We start from the raw sequence: 24,361 nt of genomic DNA, 5'->3' as shown, positions 1-24,361 counted from the left end.
GAATCGGGTCAGCTTGCCAGGTTAAAAAAATCATAACATATTTGTCGGCTTTCTTCCTGGGATTCCATAGACGGGATGGCCAGCTTGAAAGGTCAAGATAATGGGGATTCCCAGCACCTGGGAGGCCTGCAGTGTCCCTGACCCTTAGTCGGGGTTTTTGCAGTTCGATTTTCAGTCAGTTATTGGTAGAGAGGCCAAAGGATGTGGAATAGATCTAACAGGTTTGACAGTTTGAGCAGGGGTTGGCTGTCCAAGAACAGGAATGGCCTTATTATCTATATGGAAACACTGTTGTGCTGCATGCAGTAGGCCCCCTGAAAGATGCAATTAATTCTGCACAGTATTCAAACACAATACATTTAAGCCCAAGCACACAACACACTACATTTAAGTAGGGACGTGAAGCACACCAGATATGGGAGACTAAAACAGGTTTACACAGAAAGGATGAGCAAACTCCTTTCTTCGGGGCAGAGGTAACGAGACATGTACTCCCTTATTAGAATTTCAGCTGCCACAGTCTTGCCATGTAACTGATCTGAGTGAGAAGTAGCTATCCTACATTACGGGTCAGGGCACTGGCTGAGTCCACCCATGGCTTGATGAGCTGTGCTCTGCATTGATATGCCAACCATCTCTGGAGATTGTTGATGGCTCATGAGCTCCAGCCCGTAGATGACATTGCTCATAAAAACAATTTTAATTCAATCGCAGTTCCCCAGTGTGCACATTTTGAGTCATATTTTGCTGTTGTATTTAAAGAGTGACACTAGTATATTCCTGACTAGACTGTGACCTTTAATATCTGAGTTTCCATATCTCTTCAGCTGCTAGAGTAAGCCTTGACAAATCAGCCACATTACACGTAAGACATAAACGGCATTAACGGACAACAAATGAGATGTGTAGTAGTACTCAAGGTCCTGGAACACTAGTTGTAAACAACAATTACTCATCAGACAACAGCACCCTTACCACTGACCCTTCCCAGTACCAGCATAGAACGCCTCGAATTAGGACAGATTGAGTGAGACACTCCCCATGATGTTGGCAACTGCAGGATCTTCTCTTACTAGCTGAGAATAAAAAAAACTGTAGCAGCCTTTCCTATGCCTGTCACTAACACAGACTGCAAGCCCCCTGCTTTCCAACTACCTGCCAACAGCTCAGAGTAGTGGAACCTCTCTTACTTCATGGTTCCAACACAGATTGCTGGTACCACTCTTACTGGCTGACACTAGCACTACTACTTATCCCAAGCCGAGATCCTATTATTATGTGACATTAGTACGAATTGGTGAGCCACTTGCCCTTATATTAGCATACTGAGGAAAAATTGTATCCTGGTAATCACTCTTCACACAAAGGGAGTAGTGAATCCTCGCTGCTGCCCTACATGAGGACAGATTGAGGGAGTCTGTTTTAGCCAATTACACTAACAGAGAATGAGGGCGCTTCTCTTTCTGTCTCCCACTATCCCAGGCTAGAAATTGACAACAAGACGCAATGTATTACCTCAACCTTCTATTATTGCTTCACACTAGATGGACTAGGGGGCGTATCTCTTACAACATGATACAATTACAAAACCAGGGGGTCCGTCTTCAGTCCAGTGCTAAAAACAAGGCCAGGAGAGACAAATTCTGTTTCTGGGAAGGGAAGTGAAATCCTGGGTTGTATTCCCTGTATTGACCAATCATCTCTTTCTTTCAGATGACACAAAACTGAGCCGGTACTCAGATGATAGTGAGTAGACATTCTTAGGCTCACATATTTTGTACAGAGCATCTGTTCATAACATCTTTCTTACACATACACATCCAACATAGTCCTCCATGCTCACCATACCACCATAAGAAACCATCTCGACTTTTGCATTTTGCTCATTACTATCGACTCTTTTCATGAGTTTTTTTGTGTCACTTCATTCAGCCTCATCAAAAAAACTTCCATTGCTCTATCTAGGTTTGATCAGTCAGTTTTTTGTCAGACTGTAGGCTTCCTGGTACGTTAGTGTACACTATTAGTCCACGTTTGTTAGTGTGTACAACTGGTCCACTACAACATGACATACAGCCATGTCATTCACTTCCACATAATATCATAATACGTTGAACAGAGTTCTGTCTTTGTGTACCCGTGAGGATTAGGATCAGAGAACCCTCAAAAATATTATAGCTCTTTCCCAAGATAAGAGCGAGCTGCAGTAAGAAACAGACTGCACACTCCCTCTATTCTACACAGGTGTGGAGCTCTGTTTGTGACCACTTGGCAAATTTAGCATCAGCATACGGGAACCTTCAACCTGGCACCAAGACATGTAGAGAATCTTCTACAACGTAGGTTAGTTGGATTTCAGAGGCAGATCTGTATAGTGTCCAAGACAGTCCTCTCACTGAAAGTACTTTTCACAGACTAGACGCAATTCACAAATGCAACTTCTCCCGATAGTTCTGAATGGGACTACTAGAGATTGGATCTGAGAAACGCTGGACTGGTAGAAAAATTGCTTGGTTTGGATAACACTGGATGATTTGAAGACTACCGATTTTGAAAGGAAATTGAATAGATGAAAGCTAGCTACCTTTGCAGTGACTATTATTATTCTTAGTCTGTAAGCTCCTACCTAGTACCAACGTAGTGGGTTCCCTTCCACTTAGTAGCAGGACCGGGAATTGCTCCAAAAATCAGAAATGTGCATAGCAGTGCTAAGTATGCATGCAAGAATCATACACAACTCCCTATCCTTCCCATGACTTTCAGATGAAGATCTGTTCGTGCCGATTCCTTTTTTTGGATAAAAACAAAATTGCAGTTTGTGATGGCTAATGGGTGTCCAGGAAGTCGATAATAAGAAAGAGCGAATGGAGTAAGAGTAACAGACTTCATGAAGTTAACATTTAACACTTACATGCTATTTCCATTTCCAACCTCGCAGGCAGATCCCACTACAATTAAAAATGAAGAGGTAGGAGGAAAAGACAGGCTTCAAGTTGCTAATATTAATGCAAACAGGTTGCACAGAACTTTCTGGCCAAATTTATCATCACTTTAGGAGAAAATCTCCAAAATGCAATGCTGGTAGAATACAGGCAGGGTAGCCCACCTAGCCTTGAAGTATACACATGACAGAATTCTAATGAAGCTGCCTTAACCGTGGTGAACTGTGTGGATACCAGATGGATGTTTGGCATCATGCAATGTGTAGCAATGGATGATGTAGTATATAATCCGTATGGCAATGATGACCACATTCCTGGCAAACAAAACGAGCTCCGGATGCAAGAAATAGGAATTTCAAGTTAAGTTGTGTTCCCTTTGACCATAAAGTATGATGGCATGAAAAGAATGTCAAGAGGGCAATCTTTTTAATTCAAATGGAATTCTAATGGAATTCTAACCGAACATTTATAGCAAAGGGCTTATTTATTTATGTACCTGGCCAATATTACAGCCAGAAAAGGACCATAGGAGGTACGGTCTTCCAAGCAACTGGGGCTTATAGGTGAAACAGTCTTCCCAAAGACCTCAGAAATGCTGATGGTCGCACGTATTCAAGAAGAGCCTGAAAACATACTTCTTTTAATTTCTTGCCCAGGAAATTCGGATATGCCAGGGCCCAGATACCTCTGGCTTAGGTGAGCCTTACAGATGCTCCTAATTTGACTCAAATAGAAAAATAAGGTAACATAAAGCAAAAGGCTCAAAAGTTGTATGCAGAAATCTAGACAGAACTAAGTTGTTGTCCCAAGAAACCACCAGGTGCTTGGTTAGAGAAAACATATATATCAGGTATTTCTGGTGGATTTTGATCACCTCCATGGTTGTAAAGGAGGCTATTAGATCAGTCTTATAGATGTGAATTCAGTCAGATGAAGAGAAAAAGAATAAACATCATCCACGCTCTCCAACCTTCGCCCCATCTCGTTGCTCCCACTACTGTTCAAACTGACCGAATCGGCAGTCAATAAACAGTTGACAAAACATCTAGAGGAAAACCACCTATTTCATCCCAACCAGGCCGGTTTTAGGGCGAAACACTCCACGGAGTCAGCCCTCCTACATACTGTAGAGACCCTCAAGATGGCACTTGACCAAGGGAAAAAGGCCGTCCTGATCCTGCTCGACCTGTCGGCGGCCTTTGACACGGTCTCACACCCCGTGTTGATAGGCCGCCTGACAGAGTCAGGGCTAGCAGGAACCGCCCTCGAATGGCTGAAAAACTTCCTAAGCCATAGGAGACAAGTAACCGTGCTAGGAAAATACTGCTCGGATGAAAAAACCATAAAAACAGGGGTACCGCAAGGCTCAAGCTTGAGCCCGGTTTTGTTCAACCTTTATATGACCCCCCTGATAGAACTCATCACATCCTTTAACATCAGCACGATATCTTACGCTGACGACACCCAGCTTATCCTAGTACTGGATAACAACTCCTCCAAAGCGGAGGAAAATTTAAGGAACTGTCTGACGGCAACCTTTGATTGGATGCGAACGAACCATCTCAAATGTAATTCAGGTAAAACTGAAATCCTCCCTTTCGGCCAAAACAACCTCTTTTCCCCCTCCAATTGGTGGCCTCAAGACGCCGAAATCCCCCCTAACACCATCACGTCGGCCCGTAACCTAGGGATAAGGTTTGATGAAGCCTTATCCTTTAAGCAACAAGCAGGTACAGTGGCAGGGTCCTGTTTCAATATCATCAAAGGTCTTAGAAGATTCTTCGACCTCCTTCCCCTAACAGCTAGAAAGACTGTGGCAGTAGCCCTCATCACATCCCGCTTAGACTACTGCAACAGCATCTACGCAGGCGCAAACAGAGCTGTTCTGCACAAGTTGCAGATGGTTCAAAACGCCGCCGCCCGCCTGGTGCTAAGGCTACCCAGGAAATCATCTGCCTCAAAAGCACTCAAAACCCTGCACTGGTTACCCATCCACAAAAGAGTGCTATTTAAAATCCTGCTCATTACGTTCAGAGCCTACCACCAGTCAGGACCGACATACCTGTCCCAAAGGTTTGGAAGATACACTCCCCCACGGTCACTTAGATCATCCAACCTAAACCTACTTGCAGTCCCCAAGTTCAGACTAACCACAAAAGGTGGGAAATCCATCGGAGTACTTGGAGCCAAAGCCTGGAACAAGCTCCCACCACAAATGCGCCTTATCCATTCCGAAAAACTGTTTCGCAAAATGCTCAAAACATGGATCTTCAATACCGAAGACTCACTCTGCTTAGCGTTAATCTAATCCACACTTTACTTATAGACCAGGATCTATAAATAGGATCTACCTTAAGTAGCATCCCCCCTTCTTCTTTGTCGGGACAGTGATGTCTAGCGCCAAGATGCTCCCTGGAGTGTAAGTGCGCTCTATAAAAGCCTATTCACATTCACAAAGCAAGTGGGCAAAATATTGTTTTTTCTTTCTTTCAAAGTTCAGGATTTTATGTAATTGCGCTTCACTCTGTTTGAGGACGTCTGGCACGTGTCATGACACCCAGATTCTCTCCAGCCAGGTCAAGGCAGGCAAATGGTAGATCTTTAGGAACACTGCACCCATGTTAAATGGCACTAGGTAAGGATGCAGCATTTACCTTCAGTCTACTGCAGGGAGTCTCTTTTTTGGTACAGGCATATGTGGTTGCCTCAAAGGTAAATGGAAAAGGCTTGAGAACCAAACATTTCAAGGCACTACTATGATCGCTGACAGTACCCTGGTTGCCTCTGATCTTATGCAGGATGCTATAGAATACACAGGAGCTGGAGGATTTATTATATGAACGTCCCCATCAATCCAACATCAGGTCTTCTCCAAGGACCCAAGCCCCCTGTCCATCCAGAAGGTGAAGTAGTTGTATGCGTAATTCAGGTACGTTGCAAATATATCTATGGCTGGTTGAGCCCGTATTTCGCAGATAAATGCAGGGAACTTCCAGTGACTCTCCCAATCACATGAAGGTGCTGGTGGTTATCTCACTGGTACTGCTTGAGTGGTACTCAGTGATCTGGCAGTGACCATTTTGAATAGGTTTTCGCAGGACCTTGTGAGATGAAGGATCTAAGGTTCTTCCAATCAACGGGTAGGTTGAATATTTTTTTTATGGGCTTCTGACTGGAGGTTAGAAGACTTACACATGAACTGTCCAGGGTTCATGTTCTAGGCAACAGCATATTGAGGTCTAGGAACATCAGCAGTTTCTGCCCAGTCACCTCCTTTGCTGATATTATTTTAGCATGAACATGTATTCTTCCTGGGCATAGTCTGGGAGTTAGAGACCACAAGATTGGTATATTTTCTACTCAGATGTCTCAAAACATTTGGCCTCATTTTCAATAATGAGGTCTTCAGGCAAGTGGCTTTCACATTACAAACTGACACTTTTCCACAGACTGTAAGATTGCTAGCTCAGAAAAAGACATCTTCCAGGGACATTCTGCCTACTTGAGTACTGGGCTCAATGGCCAGTGTGGGGGTTGGTGGTAAAGCCAAGGCTGCCACCCAAGTCAATGTCCTCAGTCTGCGGTAGCAGTGTCAGAACTTCAATGGGCTGTGGCTCCAAAGCACTACACATGACCAGACCGTAGCGCCTCGTCAAATACTAATCTTTATGATCTCCAGGTCAATGTCCAGATCCTCCAAGCACATACATGAGCTCTGCTTGAAGAACGACGAGTGGCAAGGCCAATGGACACAGGTAGTGAGTCTTGGGCTTGTCCTTCTGGGCTGGGAGGTGAGCTGGGTTTGGAGAGAGTTGGAGTAGGGGTGAATGAGTTGAGACCGAACTGTAGTTCACATTCAGAACATCCAAGGAGGAGTCTGAGCTGTAGCTATAGGACAGTATGGAGGCAAAGCCTGCACTTGATCCGGTGGGAGTTGAGAGATTGGACAAAGAATGATCCAACTGATAATGATCTAGGTAGACTAACCTGCCATGGAGTCCAATTTCGCTGAAAGGGGATCAGAAAGAGAAGAATGCAGGAGATTGACACCCAATACTGGCAAACTCCCAGTAGGTGAGGCCCTTTCTTTGCCTAAAGGAGACCCTAGTGAAGTAAAGCTCCTTCAATTTCTAGATTAGCATGTAGTATGCCAGGGTGACATACTCCAATGACCCAAATGCCTCTGGTTTTCGGCAAGCTCCCAATAAAGCTGGTGTTGTTAAATGGCTTGGGTAGTGGATACAGCAAATCAAGAGCTTCTTAAGCTCATACCTCTTCTTATGCCTCGTGCATTTTAGGAAGATTGGGGATGTACCTGAAAACTGGGGAAAGCCTGTTTCTGTTCTTTTTCTATTGGTAAGGGTGTGCACTACCACCAGCGGGCGGGAACCTTACTCACACACACATGTGCGGAGATGTCTGCAGATAAACCCGCCTTATCAGCTTAAAACTGCAACTGAGACTTACCACAAATGCAGCTGAGCTCCACTCTCCACTCCAAGTATCGAGAGTCATTGAAGTGTAAGGAGACCAGGTGACTTGTTGCACATCCGAAGTTGTTTAACTTACTGGTGCAACTAGCATTCAATATGGATCTCACATAATATCCTTTACTTGTGGTACTGACTCTGTACAACAGATCCATGATCATTTGCCAGGATGTAAATTAGGGAGCATACTGCCCTATTGCCTCACTTTAATATAGAATCTCTTATATGTAACAAGGACAACACAATCCACTGATTGGATTTATTAATGTTAGTGACAGAATAAAGTGACTTCTCGAGCAAAGTAAATCTACCTACTCTTCATATGTTTGGAGCTCCTAAATATTTTGTGTCTGTAGAGGGTAGTATCCAACTGCATCACTTATCTGCTGTTGCCCCTCTGCTCTTGGCTGTGCCATAGCAGATGGAGGGAAATTATACTTCCACCATGTGCAACACTCACCCAGCCCCTTCCATTTGTGCTGGCCAAACAAATGGCTACATTTCACTTATACAGTGGTGGCCTCCAGGTTGAATACGGCACTCAAAAGGTTCCTGTCTCTGTTGCTGCTCATGCTGGCTGGCTGCAGTGTCAGGGCTGCGATTTAGCACTGATGTTGCACATTTCTCTTTATCTGATGCCAACACTGATTTTAAGATACAGTATGCAGTTATCAGTAGAAGACATCTCACTAAACATGTGTGCAGAGTACATGGTACCTTTCAGCACCAGAAACCATCAGTAGGGAAAGGTTCAAAAGAGGGGGATGAACGTGGCTTGCTTTTAGGGCAATCTTGAATGGATTCCATGTTTAAATCAAGGATTTTCAGAGTGAGGGGAGAGAAAATATGAAGGACATGTGTGCACAGGGGGTTTTCTCACCATCAGAAACATTCAAAAAATTCATACTAAAATTGTTTTCTCATAACCAAAAAACTAGAAGATATTCTAAAAAATGTATTCTTAAATTATTTTATGATCAACGAAAAGATACCCACGGCTCAGCGCCCATTGCTATGAAGGTAGTATACACTACACAAGTAGTGCATGCATACCTGATATTTCGGGTATCCCCAATATATGGGCTGACATCTTGACGTCACTGGAACCGAGTGTTTTAAAGGGTGGAAGGATTGTAGATTTGTGTGGATCAGCAATTGGGTGTAGAAGAGATTTTCGTGGCCTGTTTAGATTAGAGATCCCATTTGTTTGCACATTTATATTCAACATTAGGGTGTTGGATAGACTCCCCAAAGTGTAAGCCAAACCCTAAAGTAGTTCTGTAGTATACTGCGAACTATGAGGAAGGAGTTCTTTACACTCCATTGCAGCAGGCCCATTTCTCCCACAACAGGAGTAGATGCACCATGGGTATTCTAGACACAGGGCTTAGAAACATTACTAGTAAAGCAGTTGCCCTGTGTAGTGGAAGATATGTAGTTGATGGAAGAACATCAACTCAAAGATTATATTCTAAAAAATATAATGGACCATCACAGCATACAATGAGTGCATGTGTTGTTGGCAGAAAACATTTAATTACAAAGCGATTTTCTAGCCAAGGTAATTCTGCTAGTCACTACTTTGCCAAACTCATGCTTCTGACAAGGAATGTGCACTTTAACAGTCAAAGCTGTCTTCAGTCTACCCCTTCCTCAAGCCTTCTTCGTACTTCACTCTTCAGTCTGAGCTTATGTGGAGGTTTTAGGGCCTGATTTAGACTTGGCAGACTGAGGTAAATCTGTCAGAATGTTAGAGTACTTTATTTCCGCCATACCAAGGGTACTCAGCCCACCAAATCATGGTTCCTATCAATGTATTAAAAATTTGATGGACGGCTCTCAAGCAGTGTTTTGTTTTTGAAAATATAATAACTACTAACCCCCAAACCATGGGAGTTGTCTTCTATGGTATGGAGGTCATGTTGCTGTTTTCACTGTTGGTAAGGAGCAGTGAAAACTGGCTATTCATTCGCCCACTTTAAATTAGGTGAGTAGGTGATAGAATGGCCAAACCTCCAATGGGCCTTACTTTGTCTAGCCGCCGGAGGAATAGGTCAGAGACAGCGTACCCACTGTCACTGACCTACTTAAACTTCACTTGTTCTAAAATCAGGCAGGTGGATCTTCCTTTTGGTGGAGAATGGCAATTGAGATGGAGTACCCTTTCCGACAAGCTCTAAATCAGTCCCTAAGTGTTGTCTCTGGTGCAGACAATGGTGCCATGATATTTTAAATTGAGGTCTAGTGCCCATTGCGCCCATAACTCAACCATGAGCTCTTGATCTGTTTGAGTCATATTCTCACCCTTCACCAGACTTCTTGTGTTTTGCAGGTATACTGAACAACATTCCTTTGTCCAGAGTAAGCACGGTCCATATTGGGACTATTGTAGGAATTGTACTGGCTGTTCTTCTCATAGCGGCGATAATCCTGACTGGAATATACATTAATAGCCACCCTACGTCCAGTGCTGCTATGTTCTTCATTAAGGTGAGATGAAAAAGAACACCCCTATTTCTGAACTATCTCTATCCCAACTTCGCTCTTCCTATCTCTCGTTCACATTCTCTGCTAAAATGCTCATGTTCTTAGGATTCCATAAGCATACTGTGAGTTTTGTTAGCTGAATATCACGTGAAGGAGAACACATTTATTAGTAATGTGGGTTTTTGCCAACTAAGTTTGTGTGCCTGTCTGTGGTGGGATGTAATGTTGATTTGTATAGCGCACTAATCACCCTAGAGGGCATCAAGGGGCTTGGGCAAGGTGTGTAGGTGTGTGGTCCCATGGTGTTTTTATGAAGAGTCATGTCTCAGGGTTATTGAGGAACTCAATAAGTGAGGAGGAGGCTCTGATGTGTTGAGGGAGGTCATTTCATGTAATGGGTTCGATGTAGAAGGATAAGCAATCTCCAGGTTTTCTTTTGCGGGTACGGGGAGTGTGTGCTAGTGAGGCAGAGTGTAGGTGTCTGGTGGGTTGGTGAAAATGCATACGGCTGTTCAGGTATTCTGGTCTTGTGCTATGTATGGCTTTGTATGTGTGCGTGAGAAGTTTTAAACAGCTGTGCTTATGAATGGGGAGCCAGTGAAGCTTCCTGAGGTGAAGTTTCCCTAAACAAACCCCTAGAGTAAGACGACGGAGGTGCAGCATAGGTGGTCTGGTATGAATCAGGCGGCTGCATTCTGTATGGTGAGGAGTTTGTGTAGGATTTGTTTGGGGATTCCAGCATAGAGAGTGTTGCCATAGTCCAGCTTGCTGGCCAGGAGTGCTTACATGACAGTCAGTCTGGTATTCTGAGGGAACCATTGAAGATCTTTCACAGCATGCATAGGATATGGAAGCAGGCAGGGTACACTGCATTGACTTGAGTCGTCATGTTGAGCTTATCATCTAGGATGATCCTTAGATTTTTTGCATGGTCTGTGGATGTTGGTCGTTGCTCCAATGGCCACCAGGTGAAATCCCATGAGGAGGACCTGCTGCTCAAATGTGAATGTACCTTGAAAAAATGAAAGAAAAAAGGTGTTTGGCAAAATAGGAACAATTGGTTTAATTAAACGCAGCGGCTGGGAGAAAAGGCAACAGAGCCGGGTCCTGAAGACCGCCTCAAGGCACATTGGTTTTGACCGTCATTTTATACATTTCTCCAAGTGCAATAAACCAATTTGTACATTCTTTTTAGAACAGGAATCTGGGCATAGTCACAAGCTGTAAGGTCTTGTAAGCTTCTGGTCATTTGATAAGAAGCGCAGGTGGGTCTAGACCACGGGTACTCATAGTACAGCCTGCAGGCCGCCAGCGGCTCAGCAACCCTTCCTTGACCACCCGCGGACCTTACAGACATTGTACCTGTGTTTAAAAAAAAATGTTTTAAAGAGTGCCAGCAAACACCGCCGCAGCAAAGCGGACTCTGAGACACTCTATTCACAATGAAGCCTCATTAACAAGTAAAGGGTCTTTTTAAAGACCTGTGAAGTACTCGGGTGAGGCTGTGTGTGTGCCGGGGTAGCTGGGTGAGGTAACAGAGGGTGACAGACAGAGGGAGGCAGGTAGAGGAAGACGGAGATAGGAAGACAGAGGGAGGGAGACAGGGAGGGAGACTGAAAGAGAGGGAGACAGAAAGAGAGGGAGACAGAGGGAGGGAGACAGACAGAGGGAGACAGAGGGCGAGAGAGAGGGAGGGAGACAGAGGGACGGAGACAGAGGGAGACAGAGAGAGGGATACAGAGGGCGACAGACAGAGGGAGACAGACGGAGGGAGGAGACAGACACAGGGAGAAAGACAGAGGGAGGGAGACAGATAAAGGGAGACAGAAGGAGGGAGACAGAGGGAGAGAGAGGGAGGGAGACAGAGAGAGGGAGACAGAGAGGGAGAGAGGGAGACAGACAGAGTGAGTGAGACAGAGGGAGACAGAGAGAGAGAGAGAGAGAGAGAGAGAGAGAGAGAGGTAGAGGGAGAGAGAGAGAGAGAGAGAGAGATAGAGAGAGGGAGGGAGACAGGGAGAGATGGAGGGAGACAGAGAGAGAGAGAGACAGAGGGAGGGAGACAGAGACAGACAGAGATATATAGAGACAGATAGAGGCAGAGACAGGGTCAGGGGCAGACAGATAGAGGCAGAGACAGAGAGACGGAGACAGAGGGAGGGAGACAGGGACAGACATGGACAGACAGACAGGGACAGACAGATAGAGGCAGAGACTGAGACAAACAGAGACAGAGAGGTAGAGAGGGAGAGGGAGATAGAGGGAGAGAGAGAGTGGGAGGGAGAGGGAGGGAGACAGAGGGTGACAGAGGGAGGAGAAGGAGGGAGAGGGAGGGAGACAGAGAGAGGGAGACAGAGAGAGAGAGAGGGAGGGAGAGAGAGGGAGAGAGAGAGAGACAGTGAGAGAGGGGGAGAGAGAGGGAGGGGAGAGAGGGAGGGAGAGAGAGAAAGAGAGAGAGAGCGAGAGAGAGAGAGAGAGAGAGAGAGAGAGAGAGAGAGAGAGAGAGAGAAAGATGTATGTATGCCGGGTCTGGTGGCTAGGTTCAACCTCATGGTCACAGGTTTATTTTGCTCTAGCCCTGCCCCCCTCCCCCACTGACCCCGCCCCTACCGGTGGGGCCCTCGGCCACAAACCACACTGTAAATTTGGCCCGAGAGAAACTTTGTGAGTACCCATGGTCTAGACCCTGTCTGGATACAATGCGGAGCTAGTGGGTATGTGTCCAGATGCCCAACATGGGGAGCGCATGATCACTGCGTGTAGTGTGCATGCTGTGTTCTGATTGGCTGAGTGTTCCTACCTAAGCGTTGCATCTGACTTTATGGTGGCTTGAGAACACGTACCCTCTGGCTAAACGTGTTTTATTGGGGCCAATCTCCTGAGACCATTATGGTGTTGCTGCCTATCTGTGGGGTTTTACCTATTCGCTTGGTAGTCTAAGGGTTAGGTGTTCTGCTCACCAGCAATCTGTCAATCAGTTGCTTCAGGCCTTTGTTGCAGGGCCTGCCTGACCACGTATTTCTGACTCGGGTCGAGGAAAGGATCACATCGGGTGATTTCGACAACAGAGATGCAAGTTTGTTATTAATACGTACATATATCATGGTTTACATCAACATTGTATTTATCAATATTAACAGACCAGTACTTCCGTCTTGTTGGAGTTGAGCTTCAGGCAGTTAATTCTCATCCAGTTTGCTATCATGGTCATGCAGTTGGTGAAGTTGATTCTAGGGCTGTTCGTCTTTTCCATCAAGAAGAGAATGAGTTGGCTGTCATCGTTGTAGGATATGGTGGTGATGTCTTGTGATCGGATGATGTTGGCGAGCCGTGTTATGTATATTTTGAAAAGAGTAGGGCTGAGGAGCATCCCTGTGGGACACCGTATATCAGTTTCTTGGTCTCTGATGCGAAGGGTGGCAGCCTGATCCTTTGAATTCTTCTCGTGAGGAAGGAACAGATCCATTTGAGAGTGGATACTTGTATGTCAGTCTAGTGGAGTCTTCTGATTAGGGTGTTGTGGGAGACATTGTTGAAGGCTGCAGAGAAGCCGAGCAAGTGAGGGCTGCTGTTTTTGATTTCAGTACATTTTGTATTATGAATTGGACTTTCACAGTGCTATTTGGTCGTGTGGAACTCATTGTTGGTAAGTGGCACTGTTTCAGAAACTTTTTTCTTTCACTCATGCACTGGGTGTTTTGAGTTTGGTGAAGGTTTTGTTATACAACTAGCTAGCATGTGTCCAACTTATTCTTGTGAGATAGTCGCTTGCAATTTGTTCCACCATTGTTGTGCTATAAAAGAAAGAATATTGATGTGTGAATTTTGTTTTGTTTTTTGACAGTTCCCCTGAAGAAGGGATCTTGCATCCCGAAATACATTGGAACAAATGTAAAAAATGAATTTCATGAATGTTCACTCATATTTGTCAAAAATGTTGTAGTTTTTTTGTAAAGAAATTGTACAGATCAAAATAGTATTGGTTTAAACACACAATTGATGCCTTGTAAAGTTTCTTTTGGATGATAATTGTAATGTAATGTGCAATGCATTAAATATATGTGAAATGTATGAAAAGTGCTAAAATTGTGTGGGTATACCTTCAGCAAACTATTGTTTGCAAGACGCAGTGCGGGCAGGGTCAAGTGATCAGTGACACTTGAAGTATACAGAAGTATTGAAACAGCCACGCCCCAACTGGTCAACAATGCCTTCTTCCACAACAACAAACAGATTCCTTGCCTCCTAGTCCTGTTTGAACTCTCTGCGGCTTTTAACACCATTGACCATCCAGCACAGAGCCACACCTTGAAACCTTACAGGGGCTTCACTGGTACAAACCTACCATGGTCAGCAACTCTCTCAGATAGGAACTATAAGATACCAAACTCTCCCTATTACCTGGGGTGTCTCCTGTCACTTTCAACCTTTATATGGAACACTTTGGATCCATCCTGGCAAACAGCAACATCAAGATCCTCCAGTATGTTGGCAAAACACAACTATATAAAAATCTTCTCAACATACAGCCTGCCTCAAAGCACCCACACCTGGATATCAAGAAACGGCTGGATACTAAACCTGTGTGAATTCCTACTGTTCGCCAACAATGCCAGACATTCTTTCAGTGATGGCTCTCCAAATCAAACCTAACAGATTTTAAACCTCAATTGTCACAAGTCAAATCCCTCGGATTCACCCTTGGCTCAAAAAACACATTGCCAAGAACCAAAACAGGCTGGTTGCAACTCTCTTTCTTCAAAACAGTGAAGCATTTACTGTGAGAAGATTTCAGCACAACAGTTCACACTCTAGCTCTCCCGCCTAGATGGAAGTTATGCCCTGCTCAGTGGCATCCAATAAATCAAAGTCTGCTTACTATGGCTGACCTTCTTCAGGTGTATAACAGAAGGGTGCACAGAAAGAATACTGCCATTCATATTTTTAGCTAATGAGGTCAAATTGTGGATTCTACAATAAAGCTTTCAAATACATTGGCCATTAGATTTAACTGGTGTTCCTAAGGGCAACTTACAATATCTTTCAATATTTTTGCCATGTGCCAGACTCTCAGGCAGAGGTTGCAGGAGAATGTCATGGGAGACGGTACTGAATGCTGCTGAAAGATGGAGTAAAATACGAGCAGCATTCTTCCCTTGATTCAAGAAAACGTAATATGATATCTCACTTCTAGCAGGGCTGTCTCTGTGCTTTGCCGGAGTTGGAACCCAGATTGGCTGGGATGCAATAGCTTGTGTTGCCCCAAATTCAGAGACATAAATATTAACCAGCATTTTGTGCATCTTAGAAAACACAGGAAAGAATGAGATTTGCCTGGAAGTTGGATAATACTCTAGGGTCCAAGGAGGGTTTTTAAATAGAAGAATGATCTTAGCCTGATTCCAAGATGCTGGTACACTGCCAGTAGATAAGGAAAGATTGAAAACCCTATTAATAACTGGGTTAATCACGTCATTCGCCATCACCAGGATGGAATAGGTACAGGGATAAGCTGGGGACCAGACTTAGAGTTCAGAATTTCTGTTTCTGCGTCCTCAAGAAAGATGGAGCTAAACGGAGAGGTTATTTTGGTTACAAACTGGCCTACCATTCAATAGCTTTATCGCAGAAACATGCAGACTTCTTTGAAGATTAACAATTTTATCCTCAAAAGAAATCGGCAAACCGACTGCAGAGTTCCTGAGAATGGAAAATAGTCCTGTTAAAAGCCTTAGGAGACCAGAAAGACTTGGCGTTCTGGAAGATTTCTCTGTGGCTGTTAGGAGACATATTTTTATTATTATAAAAATCTTGTATAGCACATAGCTACCCAAGCAGGCTTTGCTAGCACTTTGGGAACAAGGTAGGGACTAGCAAAATAAGACAAGATGAGAACATCAAAGTTTTCAAATTTTTGCGCAAGATGGTCAATGAGGGGCAGCTTCTCAGAGATATGGGCATGGTGTCCCCCTTGGGGCCCAAGTTTGAGAAGGAGCGACCGGCCATGCCAGTCAGTTTCACTTTGGTAACTGTACAGAGGTACCGATTGCTCGATCACAGGGGTCGAGTAGGCTAGTAAGGTACCACCAGTTCTTGAAGGTACCGCGGATCAGTGCTCGACCTAACTTTATGCATGTAGCATTATGCTTTGAACTATATCCGTTTGTCAACTGCAAGCCAATGAAGCTCGCAAGGAGACAGAGGCATGTCCCCTGCACCTCAGAACCGACCTATTACTCCAGCAATTCATGAAAGGACTCAAGACCTGGCTATTTGCATGAACAGATCACCAAGAAGCAGTTACCAACTCCAGCGCCTTGAGACCCTCACAGGTGATATGCTTTATAAATCCTTGATTGATTGATGTTTAAAGAAACGATTTTAGGGATATTAATTTTAGATACAAAATAAGACTCTTGCATCGGTATAATAGCAGAATGATAAGACCTCATGGCTTCTTTATACATGGCCATACTGACAGGCAAACAGTCTTTGTGACACTTCCTCTACATTTACTTACAGGCTCTCCTTTCCAAAGCAAGGAAGGGAGAAAACCAAGGGATGCATGGACACACTTGCGCTCCTTTTCCTGACTTTGGGCCATGGCCTCAGCAGCAGCTTGAAGCGAGACATTGACAGCATCCACATCAGAGTCAATAACACCAGGGAGAGAAAGGACAGTCTTGGCCCAGAACTCAGAAAGCTCCTTGGCTCTTATTTCCACATGAAAGTCGACACGCCTGGCCTGTTGGAGATCATCTTTGAGCTTTCACCCCAAACAGGATGAGAAACATTTGCGGACCAAACCACCTCCTGGGTTCTTTAACTGAAATTGGAGAATTACAGAAAATCGTATCAATGCTGTGACCTGCTGGCAAGTAGGTGTAGTCACAATCTGCCAATGTGGGGGCTGGTGGTTAAGTCTGGGCCTGAATTAAATCTTTCTTGGACTACAGGGAGCAGTCGATCTGGATGGCTGTCTTTTCACCAGCCATTAAACCCCTCAAACAGGGATTGCTACAGGGCTCTTCTTTGAGCTATACCTTACTTAACATATATATGGCTCTCTTGGCCCCCCTAGTTGAATCCTTTGGGAGTGAAATTATTTCCTATGCCGATGATACTCATATGCTTCTCTCTTAAGAATTCTCTAACATCTGATGAGATGTCCTTAAAACCTGCATGCATGCTGTTTTTGACTGGATGCACAGGAGTCAGCTGAAACATAATTCTGATTAGACAGAAATTCTCTTATTTGGGAACCGTCAAGCCACCTGGTGGGAGGTAGCCTGACTCACCACCAACCCTAGTGCAAAAAATCTTGGAGTCAAGTTTGACATTCAACTCTACTTTCAACCGCAGGTTTCTGAAGTTTTTGGCTCCTGCTTTGGGTTGCTCCATGCACTTAAGACATTTCTGGTCTGATCTTCCTTCTAGGAAGACAGTGGCTTTTTTTTGTGAGTTTTATATAGCGCAAACTTGACCCATATCAGAGCTCTTTACATGAGCACCAGTTGCGTTACAGACGGACACATTCATTTTTGTTAGGCACGGGGAGATTAAGTGATTTGCCCAGAATCACAGGATGTTGAGCGTCCCTACCGAGACTTAAACCCCGTTCCCCAGTTCAAGGTCCACTGCTCTAGCCATTAGGCCACATCCTCTACCCTAATGTGGTTCACGCATTGAAAACCTCTAGGCTTGACTATGCTAAGGACCTTTACATAGGGTTGTGGGAAGGCATGATCAGTCAACTTCAGAATGCCATTGCTCTGTTAATTTTGAGTCTTTCTTGGTGTGCTTTAGTTGCCACCCATTTAAGATCCCTTCACTGGCTGCCAATTAAGTAGAGAATCCTTTTGAAATCTTTAGTCCTGGTCCATCTCACGCTCTCTATGTTGAGCTAATGCTACCTGTTGGAGAGATTCTTGCCTTATCAGTTGTCAAGGGTGTTGCGCTCGGCCAAGGCTGTGCTGCTGGTACTGCATGTACTGCCAAGTGTCACACATGAGGAAGGGGAGGCCTCTTTCTTGTTTTTAGCAGCTAAGGATTGGAATCAGCTTCCACTACAACTTCGGTACTTGAGTCCTGTAAGAAATTGGGTTGCTGGTAGACTGGGGTGTGAGCCCAGGTCAGGCAGCAACTACAATCTTTGTCAAGGGTGAGTGTTAGAAATAGGGTTCTCTAGTTGGCAATGGTTTGCACCTTTGTCTAAATAGGGACCCCTCCTTCTAGACAGGATAAGGGGGATACACTACTGAAATTACCCCCTGTTCACCCTCTTGGTAGCTAGACATGAGCAGTCAGGCTTATCTCAGAGGCAGTGTGTAAAGCGTTTGTACATAACCAACAGTAATACAGTGAAAATACTACAAAAGGACACCACACCAGTTTAAAAAAAATAACCAATATTTATCTGTGCAAACAAGACCAAAAACGATAAAAGACCAACATACAGTAATCAAAAATATGAACCTTGCAACAATAACTTTAAAAGGCATTTCCTTGAAGCCGGTAGTTCAGTCGGAGGTTATGGTGGTGCTGAAAACAAAAGAATCCAACAGTTCCAGCCGACCGCATCAGTGCGGACTGGCGTTAGTGTCAGCAGATTCATTAACAGTACCTTCGGTTTCGGCCGACTGTGCTAGTGCGGGCCTGTCATGGCAACGTTCGCTGTTACAATGTGAAGCATAGCAGTGCGGTGTGCGGTACCCTCAAAGCGCGGTGCAAGCATCGGCTTGGTGACGGTTGTCCAGCGTCATCGGTGAGACCAGGGCTGCTGTGCGGAGTGAGGCGGTGCTTGTTGCAGTGCTGACGGATCACGGTGCAAGCACCAGTGCCGGTTGATGGGAGCTGGCGTCTGTCGCGCCAGACTGCGGTGTGGGACGGGGAGATGCGTTGTGTGACTTATGAGCAGTGTCGCCAATCCGTGGTGGAGTCATGGGTGTCGAGGTCAGCATGCAGCTACGTCGTCAGTGGGACCAGGGCGGTGGAGTGAAGCAAGGTGGTGCGGAGTGCAGTGCCCACAGGTCACGGTGCAAGCAGTGGCTCAGTCGTCGTCATCGATGAGACCAGGTGTTGAAAGGTAGGGCCGATGTCGACCAAGAACCTTCAGTGTTTGCCCGGCGTTAGCCGCCTCTCATACCATTCAATATTACCAAACAAAGAGGCAGGCGCTGGGGACAGGAAGGCAGGAAACAGGAGTTTATTCCGACGGAGCAGAACACGTCAAATCAGACAACAGGGTATCTTCTCGAGGTGCTCTAACCGCATCTCTGAGGCCTGGCCTCTTATACACAGGTTTATGGCTTTATTGTATGAAACATGTTCTTGTCAATACTTTGAAGTACGGAAAGGCATCCCCGGAATCCCCGCTTCCAAACCCGTTCCCACACATATTTACAGTGAAAGGTCCCCACCCCAATCTCAGTAGGTGATGACTATCGCGCAGCTGGATATTCCGCCGGTTCCCGGAATGTGTGTGGCTGATCGGATCTCATGGGGTGGGGGCTTTGATCAGTCATAGATTCTTTGAAGAGGGACAGCTTCCTACTGTAAGGGGCAATAAACTGCATCCGCAGGGCTAGGTGATGGCCTGGGATCGGGCCGGACAATCGGGCACAGAGGAAGGGGGTTCATCAAAGGATGTGTGATCATCAAAGGGACGGAGGGAGGTGTTAGCCAGGTACGGGATGTGGCTCCGAGGCAGGGCCGCGCTGAAGGGGTGGTTTATGGCCCAAGCATGTGAGAGCGTGGGCTGTCAGCGCGCGGGGGATGCTTGCGGGGTCAGGGAGGGAGAGAGAGAGAGACGCTGACTATCGGCAGTGGGCAGAGAGGCCATGGCATTCAAAATGGCTGCTACTTACGCGCACATGTGAGCCTAAAAGGGGACAAGATGGCGCCGATAATGTTTACGTCGCAATCTGGATTTTAACAGTCCTCCCTTTTCAACATATCTAGCCAGCTTGTCAATCTATGTCTATCCCCATCATATTACGGATTTCTACATCATACAAAGCTTTCATGTGTTCAGCTTCAAAGTTCGGAGTCTTAGGGCAAACACAGTTAGCAAATAGTGAACACAGAGGTGGCAAGCATTGAATACCCAGGCAGAGTCCACATATTACGACGATTGGTATCAGTAAAATCATGAGCAACCTCCATCCCCAGTCCTTTACAGCACTCCAGAACCAACTCCCAAGCGACCATCCTTCTTGTTCCTGAGGAGAGTCTGTGGAGGTGTTCAATGGCCTTGTAGACGGAGGGTGAATTGTCTGGTATGTAGGTACAACAGCTGGACCCGATGATACGACATGCTCCTCCACGGTCTGCCAGAACCACATCTAGAACAAGGCGGTTTTGAAGAGCCACCAGACGGAACGCCTGAAGCTCGACTGTATTGTTTGTGAGGATACCAGCTGTAATGTTCATCGTTGTCTCGACTGCCTGGGATAAATGTCGAATGGCACAACTGTTTGCCATCGGACCCCAAAGTGGAACAAGTCCTTTCATTGCATCCAAGAATTGTGCTCCAGTGGAGTCGGCCTGCTCAATGTCCTTTGCTCGTCTCTGTCGGTGATGGTTTGCCGGAGCCACATAGGTTGGAGGAAGGATGAAGGCAATGTAGCAGGTACCTCCCCAGCCCTTTGGGAGCCAGGTGTAGGCTTTTGTACCACAGACGAAGTACATGTTTGGAGAGGTGACAAAAGAGGGTGGGTCGGTTGAGTCCAAAGTTCTGGTGATGCGACAAGTGCTGTGGCCCACCATTTGTGTCCCATGGCCTGTGATGCATACAAGGCCCGAGACATTGACGACAGAAAGGGCCACAGTCAGGGTGGCAGCTGTTCGTTTCCGGAGGTAGGAGAAGGTGGGTCTGGCTGGATTGTTAAATATTTGCATCTCCACCATTTCTTTGGCGGGGATGTCCATGTGAACAGAGGCATTGGAGGATAGAGGGCAAAAGGGAGCAGCAGTTCTTCCGGTTTTGTTCAGCCAGACTCCATGATAAAAGTGTGACATAGTTTCGCTGGAAGTGGCATTGTCTCTGTAGCTCTCTTGCAAGAGGATCAGCCAAGCAAGGCAGGAGCCATGAACAGAGAAAGGTGAAGGGATGAAGGGGATGGAATGTCCGGTGGCATGTGGTATCAACCCACAGATCCAGCAATTCGTGGCATTGGCAGCAAGGTTGTGTTGGTGCAGCAACTGTACGAAGGAGTTGTTCCAGAACTCCTTACGCCTTTCTTGGATTTGAGGTGAAAGAGAGACCAGGTAATGTTCTTTCATGGTGGTAGGCCGTGCAGTCGTTAGAAATGTCTTATGAGCCGGTGCGTTCTCTTCCACGATCCAGAAGGTAGTCATGAGGAGGAGGCAAAAGAGAAGAGTGATAAGAAGAGCAATAGTCTTTGAGCTGTGCAACCTGTCAGTTTTCGGGTTTCTGTAGTGGGTCTTCGGATGTCCGGTTGCTTCCATCATCTTCGTATCGGGCGCTTCCATCATCTTCAAGGTGCTCGGTAGTGGGCAGAACCACAGGCTTCGTTTGGTTTCTCTCCTGGCAGCCTTTGTAGTGTCAGGCCGCCGCTCTGAGAATGGTAACTTTAGTCAGTAGTCTACTTAGCCGAAACTCCCTCCTTTCGTCGCAGGTTATACCCTTCTCTGGATGGCACAGTGGGATCAGGGAATTTCGCCAATTCGAGTGTCTCTGTTTCAGGGTAGCAGCTCAGGGATGGTCGGTCTTTGTGCAGGAGCTCTTCTTGGGTGGTCACGTCTTCGGTCGACGTCAGGGTCGGAGAGATTTTCTTGCAGTGATGTGCATGCAGCCAATTTCGTTTCCCCTCCACACGAAGAGCTGTTCGGGTGGTGATCAAGACTTGCCAGGGGCCCGTCCAGCGGGGTTCCAGACTCTTCTCCCGCTGGAAGTTCCGAATCGGGACGAAATCTCCAGGCTGGATGGTATGTCCGGGGCCCCTGAAAGCATCGGGGATGGCCTGCAGCACCTGATGATGAATAACAGACAGTGTTTTAGTTAGGTTATACAGATAGTCAGACATTAGGACGTCCGGGACGTCGTGAATAGATGTCGGTTTGGGTGCGGACCAGATACTCATGGGTCGGCCGAAAATGACCTCGTAAGGGGTCAAGTGGTGTTTGGTGGGGGTGGAACGCATTGACAGCAATGCATGGGGAAGAGCGTCTGGCCATTTTAGTCCTGTGGTAGCCACTATTTTCGCCAGTTTTAGTTTCAATGTGGCATTGTGCCGCTCAACCAGTCCAGCAGATTGGGGGTGAAAAACTGCGTGGAATTTCTGTCGTACCCCCAGTCCTTTCAGGATGAGCTGGATAACCTCGGCTACAAAATGGGGGCCATTGTCACTCCATAAAATACGGCAAAGGCCGTAGCGAGGGAAGAACTCTTTCAGTAGTACTTTTGCAGTGGCAATGGCAGTGTTGTCACGCGTCGGGTAGGCTTCCACCTATTTGCTAAAAGCGCATACAACAACAAGTACATACTTCAGTCCTTGACATCTCTCTAACTGGATATAGTCCATCTGTAGGACTTCAAATGGATGGTTGGGGACCCCAAACCCTCCCCGGGGTACGACAGTTCCTTTCCCAGGGTTGTGTTGCAGGCAGACTAGACATTGCTGGACTAATCGTTTGGCTGAGTCTGCAATTCTATCGTTATGCCAAACTCGGGAGACAAGTTCGGTCATAGGGGCAGATCCTATGTGTGCAGGGGAATGGGCCATCGTCAGTATGGGGATCAGATACGAGTTGGGTAGCAACCATTTGTTCGTGTCTTTTGTCCGCCAGCAGCCTTCATCGTCTTTTAATCCCACCCGTGCCCATTCAGTCAATTCTTGTCAGCTGGCCATTTGGAGGTCCCTAATAATTTCCCTAGCGTCCGTCCATTTTTCTGCTTGTGACCTAGTCACGTACATGCGAGTCGTCGTCCTGTTCTCAGCTGTGGTTCGGGCAGTGATGTCGGCCAGTGCATTTCCCTGTCCAATGATGTCTGTCACCTTTTTGTGTGCTTGGCATTTGATTACGGCAAGTCGTTTGGGGAGGAGAACCGCTTCAGTCAGAGCGGAGACTAGATCTCCGTGCAGGATGGGTGTGCCATGATATGTCAGAAATCCCCTCTCCTTCCATAAGAGCCCAAAATGATGAACCACCCCGAAGGCATACTGGCTGTCCGTGTAAATGTTTGCTGTCGTCCCCTTTGCTAGGATACATGCTTGTGTGAGGGCAATCAGTTCTGCCGCCTGGGCGGATCGTTGCGTGATGCGGGCGGTTTCAACTACAGTTCGGGCTGTGGTAACTGCATAGGCAGCTGAGGTGGTGCCGTCGGGGAGTTTAATGCAAGAGCCGTCTACCCATAGCTCTCCGTCAGGGTTTGGGAAGGCAGTGTCTCGGAGGTCAACTCTACTCCTAGTCTGTTCGTCCGTGAGGGTCACACAGTCATGTATTGGGGGCACATCGGGATCGTTCTCAGGCAGAGGCAGCAAGGTGGCTGGGTTCAGTGTGGTGCATCGTTTCAACGTGATGTGAGGTGCGAGCAGTGTCAGTTCGTACCCAGTCAGTTGTGCGCTGGTCAGGTGTTGTGTCTTGGTCTGGTTTAGGAGGGTGTCAACAGCATGAGGCACTAGTACCGTGAGGGAATTCGAGAGTACGATTCCCTCACTTTGTCGGATAGAGACAGCAGCAGCGGCTACTGCTCGAAGGCAGGCAGGCAAAGCTCTTGCTACAGGGTCAAGAGTGGCAGAGAAATAGGCACATGGTCGTTGTTTGGGGCCAATGGTCTGAGTCAGGACAGACAAAGCGCATCCCTCCCTTTCGTGAGTGTAGAGAGAGAAGGGCTTTGTATAATCAGGGGTTCCTAGGACGGGTGCTGAACAAAGGGCATCTCGTAGTTCCTTGAAGGAGGATTGACATTCAGGGGTCCAAGGGAGCGGGAAGGGGACATCTTTAGCCAGTAGGGAAAGTAGTGGTTTCACAATGAGGCTGAAATTTGGCAACCATTGTCGACAGAAGGAGGTGAGGCCTACCAAAGAGCGGACTTGCTTCGGGGTTTTAGGGATAGGGGTCTCTAGAATAGCCTGAATTCGATCGGGTGTGAGTTTTCTCCCGTCTTTGGACAAGAGGTGGCCTAGGTAAGTGACTTGAGGTTGGCAGAATTGCAACTTCTTCTTGGAGACCTTGTGGCCATTTTCCGCGAGGAAGTGCAGGAGTTGGATGGTGGCTGTGACTGCAAGTGGAGTGGTGTCGGCCGCCAAAAGGATATCATCGACGTACTGTATCAACACCACTCCATCCGGCAACTGGACTGCATCCAGCTGTCTCTTGAGGGCCTGGCTGTAGATGCTTGGACTTTCAGTGTAGCCCTGGGGTGCTCTGCAAAATCTATATGAGCGGGATTTTAAAGTGAAGCCGAAAAGGTAGCGGCTG

At 46.4% G+C, this 24,361-nt stretch overlaps 1 protein-coding gene across 1 annotated transcript in view; it reads left to right on the top strand.

Moving 5' to 3' along the window:
• The window catches only part of PLXDC1 (plexin domain containing 1), a 392,766-nt gene that overhangs the window by 358,068 nt on the left and 10,337 nt on the right, over positions 1 to 24,361 (top strand). Inside the window, exon 12 of the mRNA XM_078645635.1 lies at positions 9,765 to 9,922. Within this exon, the coding sequence (XP_078501761.1) occupies positions 9,765 to 9,922 (158 nt within the window). The remainder of the gene's footprint in view (positions 1 to 9,764; positions 9,923 to 24,361) is intronic.

The sequence above is a fragment of the Lissotriton helveticus genome, chromosome 5_1 (genome assembly GCF_964261635.1).
Source record: "Lissotriton helveticus chromosome 5_1, aLisHel1.1, whole genome shotgun sequence".
NCBI classification, from domain to species: domain Eukaryota; kingdom Metazoa; phylum Chordata; class Amphibia; order Caudata; family Salamandridae; genus Lissotriton; species Lissotriton helveticus.
This window is presented reverse-complemented; position numbering and strand designations above follow the sequence as displayed.